The following is a 25,872-nucleotide window of genomic DNA, read 5'->3' as shown; positions in this document are numbered from 1 at the left end:
GAGAGAGCAGTGCAGTATGTGAGTGCGGGAGAGAGAGCAGTGCAGTATGTGAGTGCGGGGGAGAGAGCAGCGCAGTATGTGAGCGTGGAGGAGAGAGCAGTGCAGTATGTGAGCGTGGGGGAGAGAGCAGTGCAGTATGTGAGCGTGGGGGAGAGAGCAGTGCAGTATGTGAGCGCGGGGGAGAGAGCAGTGGAGTATGTGAGCGTGGAGGAGAGAGCAGTGCAGTATGTGAGCGTGGAGGAGAGAGCAGTGCAGTATGTGAGCGTGGGGGAGAGAGCAGTGCAGTATGTGAGCGCGGGGGAGAGAGCAGTGCAGTATGTGAGCGTGGAGGAGAGAGCAGTGCAGTATGTGAGCGTGGGGGAGAGAGCAGCGCAGTATGTGAGCATATGCCATAGGCTGTGAGAAAGAGAACTATGATATGCCATGGACTTCCATAGCACCCACTTGGGATGTGCCCCATCCATCGTTCATGCAGTCTCTATCCCTACTTTCCTAACCTGGCCGCAGACATATCAATCACATCACTGTCCCATATACATCAGTTTACACGGTGGGGATAGCACAGCTGTTTCGGGTACACAGGTATACAGCCGCCCTCATATATATATATATATATATATATATATATATATATATATATATGTATATATATGAATAATATAATAAACCATGATGCATGTGATAATCATGGACAATCATCAGATCCATTATTCATTTGACTGGGCACTTTGCAGGGGGTGGGTGGTTGGGCACTACATGCCAGGTTGGGCACCGATTGTCCACTCTACTTCCGCCATGGTGTTTAGATACAGGAATGGGGCAGTGAACCCAATCTTTTTCCTTGCATCAATGACTTTATGACATTTTTAAATTTTTTCCCATTTGTAGGAATGTTTTGACTATGCTTCTACGCTCTCTTTTCTTCTATTGTCCACGGATCTATACTGCACCTTTGCTCCTTGGCTATCTATTTACCTCGGCGTCTTACATTCCTTCATCCTGGAACCCCCTCCATCCATGTCTTACATGGCCACTGCTCGGAGCTGCTGATGAAATACTCTCAGCAGTTTTCGTGGCTGTCTAACAGATTGGCTCTGAGTGTTACACCAAAGACCATCCATATTTATTAGCTACCTTTCCCGCTCTCCCTCCCTCTCGCTCCCCCTTCCTTCCCTCTTCTTCTCTCCCTCCCTCCTTCCCAGCAATGCTGATGCTCGGAGATACTCATAGGAGAGAACGCATGTGTATGCGTTCTGCAGCAGCCTCATTAAGCACAGGTGCCTTCACAGTCCTATGTGTGTGCCTGGAGGTGGCATGAAGATCTAGTATATGTGCCATACTCCGTGTACGCCAGCTCCATAGCATCTGGAAAAAGGACCTTATTCTTCACAGGTATTTATGTCCTGGTACCCCATTTTCTTGGGTAGCATTGGAAGGCAGCCCTGGAGAAGAGACTACTTCATAGGGGGGAGGGGAGGAGAAGGTGCACCCCTTTTTTGGAAGATGAGGGGGGCAGCTATTGGTCTTATCCTCCCAATGTCAAACCTCCCCCCTGTCTGCCAGTCTGTGCCCGCCATGGATTACCTGGTCCCTTTGGATGGATAATTAACGGATATTACACTTCTCATCTGGGTCCCCCTCAATTACATTCGGATCCAGTAGACAGGGAATTGAATAGACATCTTTGACTGGAGATCATACAAGATTGGGGGGTATCCAGCCCCCTTCCATCACAGACTTGCACCCTCTTCAAGCTAACATGGGATGTAACATGTGTGTGGTTCGGAAACCAGAGGAGCATTACAAAGTGATGCTGCAGGTAAGAAATGCTCAGTTTACCAGGGCATCTAAATGGTTAATGGCAGCCAAGATTATTGGGTTAAAGGCATGAAAATGGGGCCGGATGAAGCAGAAAGCAAAGGGTGTGCAGAAGGGCTGACGGAAAAGTGCATGGCGGAGGTAATAGCGTAAAAGACAATGGAATAAACTAAAAGCTAAAAATTAAGGACGCCTTAGGGTGATACAGGTGCCGGCGAGGGGTGTGAAGAGGGGCGCAGTGTGGAGAATAGAGGGGGATCTACAAATGATCACTCATTACGTGATGCAGTAAATAAAGGCAATGTGGTGCATGGTGAAGGCTGACATGCCGGACATTGGTATCGGAATCGGATGATGTGTAAAAGATGGGGAGAAAATGCAAACAATGCATGTAGAGAGCTGTAACCTGTGTGTATGTGGGCAGTATACGCTGTATATCATGTCTGCAGCCTAACCTGTCATCATATGTCCACACGCTACACGTGTACACATTCCCACACTGGCGTGCATGCATACACGTGCGACAAAAACACTCACGTGTCACGCGGAACCACTCACCTTGTGAAACCAGTGGGGCTGCGTATAGAAGTATACATATATATATACATCATATTATCTAGATATATAAACACCATAGAAAATATTACACGTGTGGCATAGAAAAGTCATAGGCATCCTCAGGGGCGACCAGGAGTCCATAATATAGCTGCTTATTGTTGGTTATCGGTATGTAGGCTTATACGTAGAGGGAGACAGGAAAATGTGGCTATTGAGTGCGCCAAGAAGGGGGTGAAAATTATAAAAATGAAGGAGGAGGTAAATTTACCACTTAATTAATTTTGTGGGTGGAATGGAATCTGTAATAATACCTTCTGTTATTGAGGATGTTACCCCGGTATTTATCTATCATCTATCTATCTATCTATCTATCTATCTATCTATCTATCTATCTATCTATTATCTATCTATCATCTATCTATCTATTATCTATCTATCTATCTATCTATCATCTATCTATCATCTATCTATCATCTATCTATCTATCTCATATCTATTTATTATCTATCTATTTATTATCTATCTATCTATTATCTACCTATTATCTATCTATCTATCTATCTATTATCTATCATCTCATATCTATCTATCATCTCATATCTATTATCTATCTATTATATATATATTTTCTATCTATTATCTATCTATCATCTATCTATTATCTATCATCTATCTATTATCTATCTATCATCTATTATCTATCTATTATCTATCATCTATCTTTCTATTATCTATTATCTATCTATCTATTATCTATCATCTATTATCTATCAATTATCTATCTATCTATCTATTATCTATCTAATATCTATCTATATATTATCTATCTATCTATTATCTATTATCTATCTATCTATATATTATATCTATCTATCTATTATCTATCTATCTATCTATCTATTATCTATATATTATCTATCTATCTATTATCTATCTATCTATCTATATATTATATCTATCTATCTATTATCTATCTATTATCTATCTATTATCTATCTATCTATTATCTATCTATTATCTATCTATCTATTATCTATCTATCTATTATTTATCTATCTATCTATCTATCTATTATCTATCTATCTATTATCTATCTATCTATTATCTATCTCTCTATCTTTGTACTTTGTTGTGCTGTCACTTTGCGGATTCCCTTTGTTTTTGCTCCTCTTCTTCCTCTTCGTCTTGTCGTCATGGCTTTGCGGCTGCTTGTGAGGTTTTTCTGGCAGTGAGACGAGGGTTTTATTATCCATTTAAAGCCTCCTTAAATCTTCCCTGAGATTCTGCCGGCTACAGCCCATAATAATGAATCTTGTGATCCGGGTCCCGGAGCGCTGTGTGACTGGAATAGAAAGCTAGATCCAGACAACGTGTGAGGAAGATGAGCGGGAGCCGGAGATGATGGAGTGCGGTGACCATTCCTGACTGACAATAATGCCGGGTATTATGATGAATGTATAATGACATGCTGTACATCTATGGTCCATCCTGGTGTATTTATTGCATCTAGTATATGTCCCCGATATAACCTAAGCCTGAAGTACCCGTCCATCGCTGTCGTTTCTTGCGCGCTGCTGCTATGACAACTGTGATTTCGCCTTATCAAGTCACGCACTTGTATTATCATTGGTAAGGAGCCAACCCGTGCCGTTATCATCGGGGCGTCCGACCAGGGTGCAAAGGGTCTGCGAGCTACAACACACCGTACAATCCAATAAACGATCCCATCGTGGACCATCGTGATAAAGGACTGTTCCAACTGGCATAAACAGCTCTGCTACATCTATAGTAGACAGGCGTCCGACACCAGGAGAGCATCGCGTCCTCTATATCGGTAGCCACACAAGGAAGGTGAAGGCAATGTTTTGCTTCCTAGCAGGCGGCAATCAGGAACTGCTGGTTTTAGCATTTCTCGTTTGCCGCCACTTGGTTGGAAATCCATGACGTGAATTACCTATGTAATACCTACCACAGGTAGAAAGATACTCTGCCGAGGGACGGCAATAGAGAACGTGCCAAAGCCTGTGCTACGAGCGTGCAGCTCTCATTGGAGAGACCCAGTTATGTATGGAGACGTTATTTTTTTTAAAGGCAATGATCCATGTAGGAAAAAAAATCCTAGAATCCTAGAATGTTAGAGTTGGAGGGGATCTCCAGGGTCCTCATGTCCAACCCCCGGCTCAATGCAGGAGTCACTAAACCATCTCAGACAGATGTCTGTCCAGCCTCTGTTTGAAGACTTCCATTGAAGGAGAACTCACCACCTCTCGTGGCCGCCTGTTCCACTCATTGATCATCCTCACTGACAAAAAGTTTTCTCTAATATCTAATCTGTATCTTTTGAGTTCCATCCCATTGCTTCTAGTCTTTCCTTGTGCAAATGAGAATAAGGATGATCCCTCTACACTGTGACAGCCCTTCAGATATTTGTAGACAGCTATTAAGTCTCCTCTCAGTCTTCTCTTTTGCAAGCTAAACATTCCCAGATCCTCTAACTGTTCCTCGTAGGACATCGTTTGCAGACTGGTTACCATCATGGTAGCTCTTCTCCGAACTTGCTCCAGTTTGTCGATGTCTTTTTTAAAATGTGGCTCCCAGAACTGGACGCAGTATTCCAGATGAGGTCTGACCAAAGAGGAGTAGAGGGGGATAATTACTTCACGTGATCTAGAATCTATGCTTTTGTTAATGCATCCCAGAACTGTGATGATGCAAAGTGACTCATATCAACCCAACCGGGCACTGATGGGTCTTAGGTTTGACTGGTATGAATGGCTTTGCATAGCTATGAATATGGGACTTGTCTACAAAAATTCTTCTAAGAAATGATCAGCTTCTGAAAACTCCTTCCAAGGAAAGGGTAAATCAAGGCTGGATTTGTCAAAGCTGGAGCCCATTTTACTTAGCAGCTACCCGAGAGGGAGACCCTCTTACAACATCTTTTATATGGGTTGTGCCAAAATCCAAAAGTAATATGTTCCTGATCACGGAGATTCAGACCACTGAGAACACAAGCAATCATGAGTATGGGAGTCCTCCAGTCCCGGCAGGTAGTGCATGCATTCATTTTCTCTATCAGTCCCCTTACAAAATGAATAAAGCAGCGGTTGAGCACTTGCACTCTATTCTAACAGGGTCCCCCATTCTCATAATCACTAGTGGCCCCAATGTTTGGGCCATTCGCCAGGGGAGTAATTATAATCAGTGCAAGGGTTGCAAATGCAACTGTGCCCTGGAGACTAGCGGGCCCCAAAAGGTCCCTTTGCCCCATAGGAAAAGACTATTACTATTAAAGGGGTTGTCCAGTACTTTAATATTTAGGATAGGTCATCAATGTCTGATCAGTTAGGGTGCGACACACAGCATCTCCGCCTATCAGCTGGAACTGCTCAGTTACGGAGCTCCATTGACAGAATAGTATCCGCGGCCGTGTACTGCACATCCGACCCCTATTGATTTGAATTTGTGCTGTAACCGGCCACGACCACTCGGTCATAGGAGCTGTGCAGCTCCATAACTGAGCAGTTCCAGCCGACACCGTGAACAGCCAATCAGTGGGGTACAGGGTGCCACACATTCACCGATCAGACATTAATGTCACACCCCCACCGATCAAACATTGATGTCACATCCCCACCGATCAGACATTGATATCACATCCTCACCAATCAGACATTGATATCACACACCTACCAATCAGACATTGATGCCACCCCCCCACCGATCAGACATTGATGTCACACCCCCACCGATCACACATTGGTATCACACCCCTACCGATCAGACATTGATATCACATCCCCACCGATCAGACATTGATGTCACACCCCCACCGATCAGACATTGATGTCACACCCCCACCGATCAAACATTGGTGTCACACCCCTACCGATCAGACATTGATGTCACACCCCCACTGTCCAAACGTTGATGTCACACCCACACCGATCAGATGTAGATGTCACACCCCCATCAATCAGACATTGATGTCACACCTCCACCAATCAGACATTGATGTCACACCCCCACTGTCCAGACGTTGATGTCACACCCACACCGATCAGATGTAGATGTCACACCCCCATCAATCAGACATTGATGTCACACCCCCACCAATCAGATGTTGATGTCACACCCCCACCGGTCAGACGTTGATGTCACATTCCCACCGATCAGACATTGATGTCACACCCCCACTGATCAGATGTTGATGTCACACCCCCACCGATCAGATATTGATGTCACACCCCCACCGATCAGACGTTGATGTCACACCCCCACCGATCAGACATTGATGTCACACCCCCACCGATCAGACATTGATGTCACACCCCCCCGATCAGACATTGATGTCACACCCCCACGGATCAGACATTGGTGTCACACCCCCACCGATCAGACATTGATGTCACACCCCCACCGATCAGACATTGATGTCACACCCCCACGGATCAGACATTGATGTCACAACCCCCACGGATCAGACATTGATGTCACAACCCCCACGATCAGGCATTGATGTCACACCCCCACGATCAGATATTGATGTCACACCCCCACGGATCAGACATTGATGTCACAACCCCCACGATCAGGCATTGATGTCACACCCCCACGATCAGATATTGATGTCACACCCCCACCGATCAGACATTGATATCACACCCCCCAACGATCAGACATTGATGTCACACCCCCACCGATCAGACATTGATATCACACCCCCAACGATCAGACATTGATGTCACACCCCCACCGATCACCGATCAGACATTGATGTCACATCCCCACGATTAGACATTGATGTCACACCCACACCGATCAGACATTGATATCACACACCCACTGATTAGACATTGATGCCACACCCCCAACAATCACACATTGGTGTCACACCCCAACCATTCAGACAATGATGTCACACCAATACCAACCAGACATTGCTGTCCCACCCCTACCGATCAAACATTGATGTCACATCCCCAGCTGTCACATCCCCAGACATTGATGTCTCACCCCCACAATCAGACATTGATGTCACACCTCCACCGACCAGAGATTGCTGTCACACCCCCACCGATCAGACGTTGATTTCACACACCCACTGATTAGACATTGATGTCACACCCCTACCGATCAGACATTAATGTTACACCCCCACCGATCCCACATTGGTGTCACACCCCCACCAATCAGACATTGATGTCACACCAATACCGACCAGACATTGCTTTCACACCCCCACCGATCAGACATTGATGTCACACCCCCACCGATCAGACATTGATATCACACACCCACTGATTAGACATTGATGTCACACCCCTACCGATCAGACATTAATGTTACACCCCCACCGATCACACATTGGTGTCACACCCCCACCAATCAGACATTGATGTCACACCAATACCGACCAGACATTGCTTTCACACCCCCACCGATCAGACATTGATGTCACACCCCTAGCGTTCAGACATTAATGTCACACCCCCAACGATCACACATTGGTGTCACAACCCTATCGATCAAACATTGATGTCACATCCCCACCTGTCAGACTTTGATGTCTCACCCCCACAATCAGACATTAATGTCACACCTCCACCGACCAGACATTGCGGTCACACCCCCACCGATCAGAAAATGATGTCACACCCTCATCAATCAGGCATTGATGTCACACCCCCACCGCCCAGACGTTGATGTCACACCCCCACCGATCAGATATTGATGTCACACCCCCACCAATCAGACATTGATGTCACACCCCCACCGATCAGACGTTGATGTCACACCCCCACCGATCAGACATTGATGTCACATCCCCACCGATCAGACATTGATGTCACACACCCACCGATCAGACGTTAAAGTCCCGGACAACCCCTTTAAAGATCTTTGATAGTTTGGTGTTCTGTTGGAGATTTTGCATTGAGGTCCACAAGCTTTAAGGTAAGTTACAACCCCTTGCAAAGATCTGGGGATAGGTGGTAATAAGTGTTCATTTTGGGAAAACCCCTTTAATTTTTTTCGTTTTTATTTACAGAAGTCTGATACATTTCAATGAATGAATTATAACGGTCACACAAAATGCGAACTTAATGAAGCCAGAGGTTACTGAGATCGACTTGGTAGAAACTATTTTACGCCTTTTGCTTCATTTGGAAATCCAAAACTGGCAATTAAAACTGATAGAATCGATTTGCCAGCTTTGAGATTTGCAGCTAATTTGGTCTGAGAATCAATGGAGAAAGAGATATGTAAAGATTCGCTCAGCTATTCCAGCCGTATTTGAAATTAATAAAGCCAACCGCATAGCATGACCTTCTAAAAACATAGATAAGAACTATAGAAATAACCTCTGCTCTATTGATATTGCTTCCCTCATACTGGATATATATATATATTTTATCTGTATGCTCTGATGCCTGGTATCTCCCTCATTATAAAGCTCTGCATGCACTGCTACCATAGAAACTGCATATACACACATCAAAGGGTAGGAACGGATGTGTCTCTTCCGGAGTTCTAGAATTCAGAAAAAGGAAAATATTTTTATCGGTGGATACAGTTTATTTACACTCTCTAAACTTCGCCCTTATACATTGCAAAAATTTAAATGGACTCTTATTATAGTGACTGTGAAGGGTTAATTTCCACCTTTACACCCATTCCAAAAAAACCCTTTTATCTTGGTAACATGGCATTTCCTCCAAAGAAGGAAGTCCTGCACAGGATCTCACCACAAATGGCTGCGTCTTCAAACTAAAAGGCCATCTATTGTCATTCTCCGCTTAAAGGGAATCTGTCACCAGCTTTTTGCTATGTAATCTGAGATCAGCATGATGTAGGGGCAGATATCCCGATTCCAGCGATGTGTCACTTATTGGGCTGCTTGCTGTCATTTTGATACAATCACCGTTTTCTCTGCTGCAGATCTAGCAGAGCTTGGAATGCTGAGCTCTGTATAGCCCCACCCACACCACTGATTGGATGCTTCCTGTATGCACTGAGCAGAATGCTGCCAATCAATGGTGGGGGGCGTGGTTGGATTAAGAATCACTAGTCCTGTAGTGATAATCTCCTGCTGATAAAACGCTGATTTTCTTGAAACAACAACACACAACCCAGTAAGTGACACATCGCTGGAATCAGGGTCTCTGCCCCAACATTATATTACTCTTAGATTACATAGCAAAAAACTCCTGACAAAGTCCCTTTAAGGAGCTATTTTAGACTTATTTCCGGAGACTTGCACTGTGGATGTACCATTGATATGACTGTTTAGGAGAGATCTATATCACTATTTATCCTGATCCTTCTGGATCATGAATAGAATACTGGGACAACTAAGAATTGGCTGTATAGAGTAGTCAAAGACTTCACTGGAGAAGACACATTAGGAACCTATTGCTTGATTTTAGGTGGAAAAGTATTTTAATGGGCTTAGATGCTGTTTTAGAAGAACATAACATAAATTCTGCTTCTGAATATTGATCCAGTTGATCGACACTTGGGATCAGGAAGGAAAACGTTGACCTTTCAGTGTAGACTGAATCATGCATTACGGATGTACATATATTATTATTATTATTATTATTTATTTTTAAAGCACCATTAATTCCAGGGTTCTGCGCATGTGAAAAGGGTTACATGCATATAAAATATATAAAATTATTGAAACAAACTGACAGATTGGTATAGAGGGGTAGAGGATCTGCCTACAATCTACAGGTAGGTGGGAGGGTTGCAGCAGCTGAGGTGGCAGTGGGGTTATTGCAGGCTGGAGGTTTTCCGGAAGAGATGACTTTTCAGGTTACGTCTGAAAGTTCCAAATGTGGGAGACAATCGGATTTGTTGAATTCCAGACCCATATACCCCATTTCCAGGGGCGGACATATCATTGATGCAACCAGGGGTCCAAGAGGTAAGGGGGTTCACTTCTACTTCCAAAGCAGGTGGAATTATGTATTTCTATGAGCTATTGGACTGCAAAGATCCATATATTATTCTTATAACTATGAGTATATTCGGCGCTTTATTCCTAAAACAGAAAATGGAACAGAATCGGAATAGTGTGGATTTCGGATCGACTTTTGCAGTGTATCATCTTAGAATTTGGCCCCCTAAGCTTGCAGTTTTTCCATAGCTTGTTCTTCCGTCTTAGAGAAAATCCCATTCTTGCACCCGGGGAGCTGTCCGCAGTGCTGAAATGCTCTAACAATAGGGCCGGCCGCACACCGCTCCAGAAACTCTCCGTTCACGACATCTTTTGCTTAGCAACAACTCAAAATCCTAAGGGAAAGAAGGAGTTAACTCGCGAACACCCTGCCGAGGACTCACCGCTGGCGCTATTTTAAGTGTAAAACAATAACTCAATTCTTTAATTAAGAGGTGAGCTAATTTTATTACGGCAAACTCCCTGCAGGCTGATCACCTCTGTAACATTTAAGGTGGTTTAGGTAAGATAGGAGAACAGCCTTGCTGTAGTCTTCATACAAGACTAGCTGGAGCCCAATGGCTTGCGTTAGTGATATGGGGGCTTCACAAGGGCATAGAGGGTATAATGTTGCAGCAGGGGTCTGGAAATGTCAGCATATAAGCATGCAACTCTATGAAGAATCTCTTCCCCCCACCTGAAGCAGTGTTGTGACAGTCAGGGTTAAATGCTGATAGAACACTTATACATAACCGGCTGTCATTGATGGCGGGCGAGCGAGCATTAAAGTGAGTGACGGGGGGAGAGCGTGCACAGATAACAGCACAATCAGCATGGCTGACAACTCAAGAGGGGCCCAATCCTCCACAGCAACGTCAGCGATTGAATGGCAACACTACGTGAGAATAGAATTACTTATTCCAGCAGCTACAATATATCTCAGATACAATGTTACTAATGGGGCGTATTTGTGTCATATTTAAGGTTTGCGTTCAGCATGAAAAAAAAGGTCTTTTTCGGCATTGAGTTGGGGGTCAAAATTTGGAATAGCCTGGTTGCTGGATTGGGGAGAGGAAGGTGTGCTGAGCTACATTGTTTAAAGGGGTCATCCAGGACTTGATCTCTGCCAATTCGGGGTGGTCACAGAACGCTCCTTCCAGACCTCCTACGTCAACAGAGGAGCTCTTTCTCTTTTTGTTTGCTCTGACAATGGGGCGTCACTGCTGATGTCATACTGAATGATAGCCTGCTCCCCGCAGTTTGGCAGCGGGGAGCCAGTTGTCAATTAACGTGACATTGGCATTGATGCCCTGTGGACAGACCAGAGCAGAAGAGGAGAAGCTGCTCTGTCGATGTGACGTCACTGGAAGCCACAGAATCTTCGTCAGGAGCCGTCCGTGACTGCTCAGAGATCGGCGCCGGGCAGAACAGGCAGGTAGTTAGCAACCACCTGCTTATAAATTCTTAGCCCTATAAGAAAAATAAACCAAGTGACAGATAACCCCTTTAAGTAACTCCAGTATTAGTCAATGGGAGTTATGGAAACAACGTAACACTCCACGCTAACCTCCATCTTCTTTTTTGGGAGTTTTGCAGTTTCCATAGCACCAAACAAAAATATTGGTGGATGAAAGTCAAACTACACTATATATGATATATTGTTGCATCTATATTACTGGCAAAAGTATTGGGAAGCCTACACGTTACACCTATAGATTTTATGACAACCCCTTCTGAATCCATAGCTATTAATAAGCAGCTGCCCCCACCCTCCCTCACCCTCCTCTTTGGTGCTATAACAGCTTCCATTCTTTCGGGAAGGTTTTCTATATGATTTCGGAGGTGGAAATGAGAATTTTGTGGGGTGGTTGGACACTGACATTGGATAAAAGGTCAGGGCTCTATTCTTCCACACCAAGCTTCCCTAACCGTGTCTATATGGACCTTGTGCACTGGGACACCGTCATGGGGAACAGAAAAGGGTCTTCTCCAAATTGTTACCAAAACATTGAACACGTACAATATTCCACAATGTCTTGAATGTTGAAGCATTAAAATTTCCCTTTAATGGAATTAAGGAGCCTAGACGACCCCTGAAAAATAACCTATATCCTTATCCCTCCTCTACCACACTGTACATCCGGGCACAATGCAGATGGGGGGGTAACGTTCTTCTGGCATTCACCAAATCCAGACCCCTCCATCAGACAGCAGAGCAGCGCGATCTGTTTCTCCACAGGCCACATTTGCACTGCTTCAGAGTCCAATGGTGACGGCTTTACACTACTCCATCCGATGCTTGGCATTGTGCTTGGTGATGTATGGCTGCATGCAGCTGCTCAGCCATGGAAACCAATGCCATGAATCTCACAGCGCACAATTTTTGTGCTGATGTTAGTGCAGGTGGCAGTTTCGGAGCTCAGTAATTGGTTGCAGCAGTCACATGTTCTGTAGTTGTGACGCTGGTAAACAATCACCAGGAGCTGTGGTGGAGTGCCAGTGATGGAGCAGGTAATGTGAGTACAGCTTATTGAAACGACAGCATTATTGTTATTATAGCGCCATTTATTCCATGGTGCTTTACATGTGAAAAGGGGAATACATAGCAAAAACACTTACAATAATCTTGAGCAATACAAGTCAGCGACTGGTACAGGAGGAGCGAGGACCCTGCCCGCGAGGGCTCACAGTCTACAAGGGATGGGTGAGGATACAGTAGGTGAGGGTAGAGGAGGTCATGCAGTAATGTGGTGGAGCGAGGGCTACTGCAGGTTGTCGGAAGAGGTCGATCTTCAGGTTTCTTTTGAAGGTTTCCATGGTAGGCGAGAGTCTGAGGTGTTGGGGTAGAGAGTTCCAGAGTAGGGGGGAAGCTCGGGAGAAATCTTGTATACGATTGTGGGAAGAGGAGATAAGAGGGGAGTAGAGAAGGAGATCTTGTGAGGATCAGAGGTTGCGTGCAGGTATGTACTGGGAGACTAGGTCACAGATATATGGAGGAGACAGGTTGTGGATGGCTTTGTATGTCATGGTTAGGGTTTTGAATCACTCAATTACTTACAAATAATAATGCACATCCACTTTTAGAAGCCAACGGGGTCATGTCATTTCATCAACCCATCTGAGCTTAAGCTTGGATGGTCTTAAAGACATTTTTTCATGCCAGCAATCTCCTGCCGTGTTCAAGAGCTGCCTCTGCCAAATCCGTACAGCAAATATCATTCATTTGCACCATGCATTAACCATTGGGGTATTTTGACTTTGTTGTTATTTTTTGCATTGTGTTGAAACTTAGTATGTTGTAGAATTGAAGGATGGATAGACTGACTATCTATCTATCTATCTATGTATCTGTCTATCTATCTATTATCTATCTTACTATCTATCCATCTATGTATCTGTTGATGATCAGTAACAGCGCTCTGCTTGTATCACACAGGGCTGGGAGTGTGATAGATAGACATGGTTTCATTATTTTTGTCCTTACTAGATTGCAAATGGAGTGTACGCAAGACATCATCATTTCTCCATGTAGGTTGAATCACTGCCAAATCTTCACAATCATTCATCGTTTTTGAAACCATATTTTCGTTAATATACAAGTCTAAAGTTCATTATAATTTAAAGACATCATGTAAATCAACTTACCTAAAGAACTGTATTGCTTTGCAGTGTCTTCTAAATACATCTTATAACATGCTGACTGACAATGAAAGAGAAGTATTGGATCTTCTTAGAAAGAGAGCAGCTGAGTATGGAGTCTGACAGGCAATGCTCAATGGGAGAAAAGTCTGAAAATGATTCCTCTCGCAGAATGAAAGAAACTATTTTGCAAGTACCATCTAGCAGAGGGAACAGCCCTATCATGCCTGACCCTATAATGAGCCTTGAAACATGACCTGGGTAAATGGCAAGTCACAAGCTCAACAGATAGATTGTTTCAGGATGTTTGCCCCTCATCAGTGTAGAGTTGCCAGCCAAGCTGTGCTCTATGCTAATGAGGGGCAAACACGCCAAAACAGGCTGTAAGCTGATAAGCTTCCAGCTTGACATTTACCATGGTCTTGTTGCAAGGTTTATTAAGGGGTTCGACATTGATTTATTGGTTGTGTCACGCAACGTGAGGGAAAGACTAAGTGCACAACAACGGGAAGAGGGGGAGGAAGCCCAAACACTAGGGAAAGGGGGAGTGGAGACCTCCTAGGCAGATCTGACAACGCCCTGGCTCCCCCTAACGTCCCTAAATAGGTTCCCACCTATCGCCGAGCAGGATACTTAATCCCTATCTGTCCCTAGAGCTAGGCCCTAGGTAGGGAGGGGAAGGGGTGAGCACTAGTCAGCCCCCACTGCAACTAAAGACAAACAGGTAAACAGACAAGGGAAACGCTTAGCTTGAGAAGACACCAGAGAGATCACTCCAACTATCCTCCAAGGGAACTCCAGGAAGACACTAGCTGACTACTAGTACTTCAAGCCTGGACAGAGGAAAATAGAGCTATCACCAGTGACTCTCTGGAGAGACTGAAGGTATTTAAACATCCAGCAAGGGTGTGTCAATTAGCAGCAAAAGGTGGAGGTCACTGCTAGGTCCTAGAAGGAGAGTGATATCACTACACTACAGAGATGAAAAGCTCAAGAAGGTACCTGCAGAGCCAAGCGCAATGACCTTCTACAGTTGGATCCAGAGTGACTGTGACGCGCCCCTGGGCCTTCGTCGCACGGCATCGCGCGCACGGGAGCTTACCCGGAGCCGGATCTATTGAGGGTTGTAGTATCGTGGTGGTGACCCGGTCCGTGCCCAGGGAGTCAAACTGAGCGGCGATGTATTAGCGGTAGATGTTGGACGACTACGCCACCCATTGAATGCAGCGAAGGAGCTGCCGCTGCAGGGCAGACCGCTGAGGCCGGTGGTAGGATTGTGCAGCGTGATAGTATCACCCCCAACGGGAGGGGTATGGCCTCAGGGCAGCCGACGTGGCTGATGGGGGAAGCAGGAATCACTCAGAGACGATGCGGTGTAGTTCAGGGTCTTTACTGGTGATAAAGATTGACCCTCCCGGAGTACTGGCTAGCGATTGGGGCCTGGTCAGTCTTTGAGCAGATGGGATTTCCCCTGGCCAGGCGGAGTTGTAGGCCTCCCCAACTAATTGTACTCTTCTGGCTACCTTGCTAGAGGCAGGTAAAAGTAGCCCACGTCCCTGAGTGTACCGTGTGGTGCTCACCCGTATGGCCGGTGACTCGGGGCCTTCTTGTGGCGTCCGCTCCACGACGGCGGTGCTGGTCCCACGCGTGTGACCGTGCCTTCGGGTTTCTTGGCCAGAGGACCTGAAATCCCCTGCCGGGCGGTTTCTGCTGCTGGGTAAAGATTAGTCCCCACAGCCTCGGACTCCGGGTCCGGTGATAGCTTCTCAGTCAGGGCGAGCTCTGCAGCTGCCAGCCCCTGACTCCTTATAGCACTGCTCCCACAGAGCTCCTGATGTTCTTTTCCTATATCTGCTTCTCTTCTCTGTCTCTACTTCTTCTCTACTCACTAACCCTGCCTCAGCCCTAGCTTTATATAGGGGAAGTTCTTCCCCTCCCAGGACTGGGCAGGAGGTGTGGCATGCATAGGATCCCTGACCAAGAGACCTCCCACCTGCTCTCAGACATAACATTGCTGTTACCGTGGAAACCAGACCCCTGGGGTGCCACATTCCCCCCCTAGTGAAATTTAGTACTCCGGGACTAAACATGTTTTTTTTTTTTTAGAAAAACATAACAAGGTATAACCAATTATAATACAATAAGAAAAACACATAAAGATGGTTACGGCGTGTCCGCAACCGGGTGCAATTTTGAAGAAAAGCAAGGTGTCCATTTCACCAAAACAGGGAGACGTAACCAGTTAGGGGTCTGTCCTGCCCCGAGTCCTTAACAGTCTTTAGTCCATTCCTAGGTTACGCTCCAACAAATTGTACAAGGATTCCCGGTAAATCCACCAAGGACTCCTAAAAATAACTAGAAACACATAATTATTTACAAGTAACAGACAGGTGACCCCAAATAAAACAATTTAAACACTTCAAATCCTCCAACGAGCGGGTAACTGGCCTCTAGTGGCCCTAGTGGACCTACGGAGCTGACTGTCTGGCCCTGAACTACAGGGTGTAGGAGCTGTCAAGGGTAAACTGGGCAGCTGTCTTCGGGCTCTTTGGCTCACTAGGGGTACGGCAGGCTCACTATGAGCAGAGGGTTGATCCTCCTGTTCTGCTGGTGTGGAGTCTGCTGCCTCCTGGACCGGCTGCTCTTCCAGCTCTACCTGTTGCTCCGTAGGCACTTGGGATGCTGGTTGGAGGAACGTGAGGACGGGTACCACAACTGCACCATTGACTTGAGTCCAGGACCGAGGGAAGTCTCCGAGCACAGTACTAACCATATCTTCCCTTTCCTCTACGGGTCGAGGGTCTTCTTGCTCTCCTTCTGGGTTCCGTAGCTGTTCGGGACACTTCTTCAGGTGATCCCGGGATACAATGGCTGTGGTTTCCCCTCCGTCTTTACTGATGGTACAAACCTTCGGGTTGTCGTGGCTTGAGGGCAGTACGGTGTACGGGTCCTTCTCCCACTGGTCGTCCAACTTGTGGAGCCGTCTCTTTCTCTTCAAGACCTGCTCTCTGGGTACCAGGGGAACAGCGGGAGCATACCGGTTGTAAGTTTTCTCTTGTCTTTCCCTAGCGAGACAGAGACTTCGCTCCACGCTCTCCTGTACTTTTCGGTACTGCTGCTGCCTCTCTGTGTCCCAGTCTGCTTCCGGTGAAGTGTCCTCGGGTGTCAGGACTCCCATCTCCAGGTCAACAGGTAGCTTACCAGGCCTTGCCCTCATTAGGTAAGCCGGGGTACAGTTGGTGGAACCTACAGGGATGTAGTTGTATAGGTCCACCAGGTCGGGCAGCTTCTCAGGCCACAGACTGCGTTCTTCCAGGGGCAACGTTTTCAGAAGATCCATTACTACCTGGTTCATTTTCTCACAAAGTCCATTAGTTTGCGGATGATAGGGTGTCGTCCTTATCTTCCGGCAGCCATACAGATTGCAGAATTCCTGGAAGACCTCCGCTTCAAAGGCAGGTCCCTGATCCGTCAGCACTTGGTCCGGGTACCCGTGTGGACGGCAGAAGTGCTGCTGGAAGGCTCTAGCTGCCGTTTGAGCTGTTAAGTCCTTAACGGGGACGACAACCAAGAACCGGGAGTAATGATCCACAATGGTTAACGCGTAGACGTAGCCACTTCTGCTTGGGGTCAGTTTTACATGATCCAAGGCTACCAGTTCCAACGGCTGCTTGGTGACGATGGACTGAAGGGGGGTCTTCTGGCTGGCACGGTCCTTCCTTCTTAGGTTGCACGGGCCACAGTCTCTGCACCACCTCTCGATGGTTCCCCTCATGCCTACCCAGTGGAACCGCCCGCGCAGCAGGAACTCCAGCTTCTTCCATCCGAAGTGTCCAGCCCCGTCGTGGTATGCCTCCATCACCATGGCTGCGTCTCTTCGTGGCACCACTACTTGCCAGATTAGTTCATGCGTCCGGGAGTTAACCATTCTGCGGCACAACTTCCCCTTGTAAAGGAACAGTCGACTCTTCTCAGCCCACAGTTGTTTGGCTTCCTCCGGAGCGTCTGGGTCAAGGCGAGCCTCTGGCCGAGTCAGCATCTCCTTCACCAGTCGGACGGCAGGGTCACTGTCTTGCGTTTCCTCCCAGTTGTAGTGAGGCAAGGGGTTAAACGTAGCGGCTTGCTTACTCCTTACCCGATGGGAATACTGGATAGTCCCATGACGGTGGAATGCGGGGAGTTCGACTTCTTCCAGTCCCTCTGAATCTTCTCCTACGTCCGGTAGGTTTGGCATCCTGGACAGGGCGTCCGCGTTGGTATTGGAGCGTCCTGCCCGGTATTTGATTGTGAACTCGTAGTTGGACAGACGGGCCATCCATCTCTGCTCTAAGGCACCGAGTCTTGCCGTGTCCAGGTGTGTCAACGGGTTGTTATCCGTGTACACGGTGAACCGGGAAGAAGCGAGGTAGTGCTTAAAGCGTTCGGTGACTGCCCACACCACTGCCAGGAACTCTAGCTTAAATGAGCTGTAATTCTCAGGGTTTCTTTCGGTGGGTCGCAGTTTTCGACTGGGGTAAGCGATTACCCGTTCTTTCCCCTGCTGGATCTGGGACAGTACGGCTCCTAGCCCGATGTTACTTGCGTCGGTGTAGAGGATAAAGGGCTGGCTGTAATCAGGGTACGCCAGGATTTCATCCCCCGTGAGGGCCATCTTCAGCTGGCGGAAGGACTCTTCTTCTAACTTCTCCCATTTGAAGGGCGGCTTCTGGTTCTTGGCCTTCCGGGACTGGCCTATCAGGAGGTCCTGCATAGGAGCTGCCTTTTTGGTGAAACCGGGGATGAATCTGCGGTAATAGCCTACCAACCCGAGGAACTGCCGCACTTCCTTTACACTGGAGGGACTTGGCCATTCCTTAATTGCGGTGATCTTATCAGGGTCGGGAGCCACTCCGTCAGCGCTCACCACGTGTCCCAGGTACTGCACCTTTGGTTTTAGGAGGTGACACTTGGAGGGTTTTACCTTTAGGCCGTAGTTTGCCAGAGCTTCGAACACTTCCGCCAGGTGTTTCAGGTGGTCCTCATAAGTCTTGGAATATACGATGACATCGTCCAGGTACAACAGGACCGTCTCGAAGTTTTTGTGGCCCAGACAGCACTCCATTAATCGTTGGAAGGTTCCTGGTGCGTTACAGAGTCCGAACGGCATGCAGGTAAACTCGCTAAGTCCCATCGGGGTGGTGAATGCGGTCTTCTCCCGGTCCGCCTCTGCTACAGGAACCTGCCAGTACCCACTAGTGAGATCCAAGGTAGAGAAGAAGTTAGCATATCTTAAAGCAGCCAAAGACTCCTCTATCCTTGGTAAGGGGTACGCATCCTTGTGTGTGATACGGTTGATTTTCCGGTAATCTACACACATCCTCATGGTGTTGTCTTTCTTTTTGACTAAGACTAGTGGAGCTGCCCAGGGGCTACAGCTATCCCTGATCACCCCAGCCTCCTTCATGTCCCTAAGCATCCCCTTGGCGTGTTGGTAGTGTGCAGGGGGTACGGGTCGATACCTCTCTTTTATGGGAAGATGGTCTCCCGTGGGGATGCGGTGTTCTACCCCCTTGACTCGCCCGAAGTCTAACGGGTGTTTACTAAACACTCTCTCGTACTCTTGAACCACCCGATAGACTCCCTGTCTCTGGTGTGAGGGAGTGGAGTCAGTACCCAAATGTAGTTGCTGACACCAGTCCTCCATTGTTTCCTTAGAGCCGTTACTTTCCTCCGGGGAAGATGGAGGCAAGGGTTCTACGGACTGTATGGAGTTTTGATTGATGGTATACAATTTGGCTAGCGTGGCATACCGGGGCAGGTACACTTCCCTCTTCCCGATATTTATTATGCGAACGGGCACCCTCCCATGGCGTACATTGACCACCCCCCGTGCTGTCAAAATGGTGGGCCTACTGTCTGAGTAAACTGGTTCTACCATTGCCTGGTAATCTCTACCCCTCAGACCAATAGCTGCCCGGCACCAAATCATCATTTCACTTTTTGGGGGCATGGCAATAGGGAAAGGGTCACACATTCTTACGCTACCAATCTCACCACCGGAGAGTTCTATCTGTTGCCGTCGCATCAGTGCCCGGATCTCTTTCTGGAGCACTCGCTGCTGGCCGGAGCTGGCGTTCTTGGCAACCTGCTGTAAAAGGAAAATCACCTCTGCAAGACAATTTTCAATTACATTAGTTCCTAGAGTTATCTTTGGGTGACTCTCGTGCTTGTCAATGTCTACAATGATCAGTCCCTGTGCCGCCAGTTCAACTCTACCGATTTTAATGGTCACCTCTTTAAATCCAATCTGTGGCACGGGCTGACCATTGCTGGCGATGATACTCAAATCATCGTCAGGGTAGCGGGTGATATCCGAGTCATTCCAGTACTGCTTGAAGAGCACGTACGGGATAGTGGTAACCTGTGACCTGGTGTCCAGTAGGGCACTCATAGGGATGCCATCCAGTACCACAGGCAAGACTGGACGTCCTCCCACATATTTGTCGCGCCAGTTCGATGGGCCTGATGATCTTTTTCCTGGGGTTTGGCCCTCTACCCCAGGTTGTGCCAGTTTAAAGGACAGTACCTTGCCATATGTCCGGGTTGATTGCAGCGGCGGCAGATGGGTTGTCCGTCCTCGTTGTATCGGTCGCTGGGTCTTCCTCTGGCCGGCGGGGTCCTCCTTGGTTGATGCCACGGGATGTCCTCCGGTCCGGATGCCAGCTGGATCTTCCCTGGAGTGGAAACCTGTAAAGACTGCACAGTTCGGGTTAGCGCGGCAACGCTTTTAGCTAGCTTTTGGACCTGATGGTGCAGGTCTGGAGCCGGGTCATTGTTCAAAGCCTGCGCATCAGCTCCCACAGGCCCTGCCGACAAGGGCGCCGCCTCCTGGTGGTAAGTGGTAGTGGGGCGTCTGTGGGTCACAACGCCACCTGGTGCCGGTTCTCGGAGCACCCGGATGGCTCTGTCCTTGAACTGTGCAAATCCCAGATGAGGGTCCTGTAAGGCCATTGCCCGCAACTGGGTTCGGTGGGCATTGCAATATAAACCCTCTATAAATTGTTCAGTCAACAGCCTGTCCTCGTCTCCCACGCCGTCAGGGTCGCTCTGCTTAATGGCTCTCAGGGCCTCTTGTAGGTTCAGGGCATAGTCCCTTATACTCTCGTGTGCTCGCTGCTTGCACCCGTAGAATCTAAGCTTGATCTCGGCTGAGGTGCGGGTATCAAAGGTGTCCCTCAGCCGGGTTAGTATCCCTGCAACAGTCCTCCCCCCAGGTGGCCAGGACTTTACCTCCCTTTGGGCTGCCCCGGTTAATTGGGCCACCAGGATGCTCACTTTTTGCTCTTCTGTGAGGGGATACACCTGGAAGAGGCTATCCAGCTTTTCTCTAAAGTCATGCAGGGTATGTGACTCCCCAGAGTACTGGGGTAGCCAGGCCGCTCCCGGGATATAGGGCATGGTGAAAGGCATGACTGCAGCAGCGGTGGCGCTGGCGGGGGTTGAGACAGTGAAGCTCTCCTCCGTATCCGACATCTTCCTCCCCCCTAGTGGACCGTGTCCTACCTTGCGATGATCCTCTTCCGTAGGCCGCGGCTCCGCAGTGGATCGTCAGGGTTGAGGACCTTCCGTCGCGCTCCTGTGACGTCGGCGTCTGCTGGACTCCTTCCAGGACCTTACGCAACGTCCGGACGTGAGGCGGGGCTTCGGTTCTCGCGCGCTTTCGGAGTCCACGCCCCTCTTCTTCCCGCGCGGCGTCTTCAAGATGGCGCCCAACGGCGGGAAAACTCCACGGATGGCGGGAAGAAGGCAGAAGATGGCGCCGGATGGCGGGAAAACTTCGCGGATGGCGGGAAGAAGGTAGAAGATGGCGCCGGATGGCGGGAAACCTCCACGGATGGCGGGAATCTTCACCACTGGTAAGTTTGAACATTCTTTTTCAGGCACGCAGTACCCGGTGGTTGCGGGCACGAGATCCTGTCGACTACGCCAAAAGTTGACGCGCCCCTGGGCCTTCGTCGCACGGCATCGCGCGCACGGGAGCTTACCCGGAGCCGGATCTATTGAGGGTTGTAGTCTCGTGGCGGTGACCCGGTCCGTGCCCAGGGAGTCAAACTGAGCGGCGATGTATTAGCGGTAGATGTTGGACGACTACGCCACCCGTTGAATGCAGCGAAGGAGCTGCCACTGCAGGGCAGACCGCTGAGGCCGGTGGTAGGATTGTGCAGCGTGATAGTATCACCCCCAACGGGAGGGGTATGGCCTCAGGGCAGCCGACGTGGCTGATGGGGGAAGCAGGAATCACTCAGAGACGATGCGGTGTAGTTCAGGGTCTTTACTGGTGGTAAAGATTGACCCTCCCGGAGTACTGGCTAGCGATCGGGGCCTGGTCAGTCTTTGAGCAGATGGGATTTCCCCTGGCCAGGCGGAGTTGTAGGCCTCCCCAACTAATTGTACTCTTCTGGCTACCTTGCTAGAGGCAGGTAAAAGTAGCCCACGTCCCTGAGTGTACCGTGTGGTGCTCACCCGTATGGCCGGTGACTCGGGGCCTTCTTGTGGCGTCCGCTCCACGACGGCGGTGCTGGTCCCACGCGTGTGACCGTGCCTTCGGGTTTCTTGGCCAGAGGACCTGAAATCCCCTGCCGGGCGGTTTCTGCTGCTGGGTAAAGATTAGTCCCCACAGCCTCGGACTCCGGGTCCGGTGATAGCTTCTCAGTCAGGGCGAGCTCTGCAGCTGCCAGCCCCTGACTCCTTATAGCACTGCTCCCACAGAGCTCCTGATGTTCTTTTCCTATATCTGCTTCTCTTCTCTGTCTCTACTTCTTCTCTACTCACTAACCCTGCCTCAGCCCTAGGTTTATATAGGGGAAGTTCTTCCCCTCCCAGGACTGGGCAGGAGGTGTGGCATGCATAGGATCCCTGACCAAGAGACCTCCCACCTGCTCTCAGACATAACATTGCTGTTACCGTGGAAACCAGACCCCTGGGGTGCCACAACTGTCTGTCACACATGACACACCCATGACAGGTTGTGGCCAGATGGTGATTAGACCTCAACACATTGACTCTCTAAAAGTACCTCAACAAGCAAGTTAAAAAAATCCAATTGATTCCAATGTTTTGCACCTTTCTTGACGCGATTGCAGAACCTTTTGGGTCACAAAGCCACCTCATTCGCCGGTGCTACACTATAATGTAGCTGCAGAGAGCGATCTTTTGCCGCACAACATGTGGTCATTATTTAGCCCCAGCCATAGCGTAGCTAGCTACCTCTCTTCGGTGGTACTTGCGATGAAGTTGTTTTTCTTTCTGCAAAAGACCTAATTTGCACACAGTGAAAAATAATGTACATGAGAAGTGCATGGAGGCACATAGAGTTTCTGTAGCTCCTCTGAAGCTTTATACTGTATCTCTGTTCAACTCCTTAGTACAAATTCTCCTTAATCTAAACATAACACAACTTTATTTCTTCTGGGCTCCCGACCACCTGCCAGAAAATTCTCTGCATATCTCTATGAAATAGAAAGTTTTCTAAACCTTCTAATTTCTGCAACACTATAGGGTGACTACAGCATAATAATTGCTGCAATGTTAAGCTTAAAAAAAGGGCTCTCATAGTCCAAAACTTCTCTTTCCCGCTGTAGACCACCAGTTGGAGGACTAACAGGTACGTACATGACATATTGGAATTATTAAGGCTCTTTTCATGTCATGGTTAGAAGTTTGCAAATCTCTAGACATCTCCACTTTTCTGCAAAGGACAAAGATAGGACACTTTATATTGTAATGGGGATGTATGGATCATCCAGTGACCCTCATGCAAAAATAAACATTGATTTATATACATTTCTTTTATTTTTGCAATGGTCAGCTGTTTAGGAAAGCAGAGAAGTAAAGAACAAGCTCTGTTCACATCTGAGTTATAATTTCTATTATTCTGCTTTGGTCATCAGAAGAGGTGAATCCTTCACACGATGAACTCCAATGACGCCCTTGAGACACTATTGCCTATAACAGGCTTTGTTGGGTGCCCATGATGGTTCCACCACTTTTAGTCTGGTTATTTTTGACCAGATTTGTGATGGATAAGCTTCCTCTGCTCATGAGGACAGAGACTTAGATATAGCAGTCCATACCTACCAAGAAGATACCAAAAAATACACTTGGGTCTCCTGGTGTCATTGTACCGTTTAACATATTCATTAGGACTATGCCCTGGTTCCAAAACACTGAATGCGGTGTGAACATAATTTTAAAATAAAAAAAGTTTAAATTCAGCTCACTACTCCTGTTAGAGAAAAGTATCCCAGGAGACTTCCAGAGTAGACCATCTGTGGTCTGGGTTGGGAGCATGGAGTATGCACTGGTCTGGCTTTCAGGTCTCAATTTTCCAAAAGGGAATGTTCTCCAGCACCAAAGGAAAGGAGTGAAAACTTAGTCTTTAATCATATAGGATAAAAAAAAATTAGCAGAATGTGCACATATTAAAAAAAACCCATAAGGCTTACGCGCTTCGGGTAGAAAAACCCTTAACCTGGAGAACATCTCCTTTTGGACCATGGAGAGCTGAGCATAATCTTACTTAAAAGTATGGCTAAAATCTATGTTCCATTAGGTAACATTGGAATCAATTATATCCCGAGGCACACTCATCAAGTGGCAAAGGCACACCAAGGATCAACTAAAGCAATGGAGGATGCACTTGGGTTAAAAAAGTCAATATCGGGTCTTTTTGTGTGTGAAAATAACCATCTGCAAAAGGCAGTATGGCTTACAATACAAAAACATTCAGTCATGGTGGGAATAAGGAGTTCATCAAAGAAATAACACAAGTGTCCCGGAAATGTGCACCTGGTCTCCATGATTGAGACCATTGACAGCCTACGGTTCCAGATACTCATGGCATGGCTGTCGCTTGCTGTTACTTGCTATTCTCCGTCCTCCTGTCTTCTCCACATTTGCTTTGATGCTCACAGTGACGTTGGTGTGATGCTATGTAGAGGTTAATGGTCTCCATCATTATTTGTAGCCAATAAAGCAGCTTTTCATCCCAGAAGGAACATGGCTTTTGTTTAGTTGTCTAGGTGTCTTCATTAGCAATAAAAATCCCTGCTTTCCACCACAACCCACCATTCAACGCTCTACCCCCTCCAGTGTTTCCATTATTCGGCTACAATTGAGCTTGTCCTTTACCCCCGTCACTTGTTTCCACCTCTCCCCCTTGTTCTCTCCGTCTTTCCTTCCCCCTTCCCTCCCTCTCCGCAGTGACACAGAGCTCTGCATTTTAAGCTACAGAACTACCGCACTCCTGCTGCCCTTTGCAGGTTAATATCCGTCTTTATGTATTCCAACTCATTTTGCCCGAAATAGCAGGCGTCTTTATGGAAAAAATCAGGGACTGTAAATCCCCGAAAGTCCAAGCAATTTTCTTTTAACAAAATGCAGTGACACAGAAAACAGGTTTCAGGCAAGAAATACCCCCCATCTCTACCTCAACACCTTCACAACCGATTCGTTATGGCCTGTTTTGATGCCATAATGGAGATGTACACAGCAACGCCCCTTACAACCGGAATGGGGGGCTTTTACAATTCATGGGTTAAATTCATCCCATCGGCAGCACAAAGTAGCTATAGTAGATTAATGGTGATGCAACCATAAAATGTGACATAGGAATGTATATCATGTCTCTGGTCACCAGCGGCTCCTCGTGTAATAACTGTGAATAATAGATGGAACGAATGAATAAGGCACAGGAACGCATAAGAGTCAAAGATTAAGACTTAAAAGGGTAGTATAGGATTAGAAAAAACATGTCTGCTTTCTTCTAAATCCATTGGCACACCTGTCCTTGGTTTAAATTCCAGCTTAGCTTCATCGAAATTAGTGTTGCAATACAAGATGTGGGCAGGTGAGGTGCTGTTTTTAGAAGAAAGCAA

General features: G+C 47.4%; 1 protein-coding gene across 2 annotated transcripts in view; it reads left to right on the top strand.

Moving 5' to 3' along the window:
* Nucleotides 1-1,189: 1,189 nt before the first annotated feature.
* Nucleotides 1,190-25,872, top strand: part of PDZD4 (PDZ domain containing 4) — a 168,712-nt gene continuing 144,029 nt past the window's right edge. For both annotated transcript variants that reach the window (XM_073639822.1, XM_073639821.1), the window contains exon 1: nt 1,190-1,819. In XM_073639822.1, the coding sequence (XP_073495923.1) occupies nt 1,760-1,819 (60 nt within the window). In that variant the 5' untranslated portion in view covers nt 1,190-1,759. The remainder of the gene's footprint in view (nt 1,820-25,872) is intronic.

The sequence above is a fragment of the Phyllobates terribilis genome, unplaced genomic scaffold (genome assembly GCF_046119375.1).
Source record: "Phyllobates terribilis strain yellow unplaced genomic scaffold, ASM4611937v1 Scaffold_7__3_contigs__length_470593459, whole genome shotgun sequence".
Classification (NCBI taxonomy): domain Eukaryota; kingdom Metazoa; phylum Chordata; class Amphibia; order Anura; family Dendrobatidae; genus Phyllobates; species Phyllobates terribilis.
Note: the sequence above shows the minus strand (reverse complement) of the source record. Positions and strands in the feature narration are given on the sequence as shown.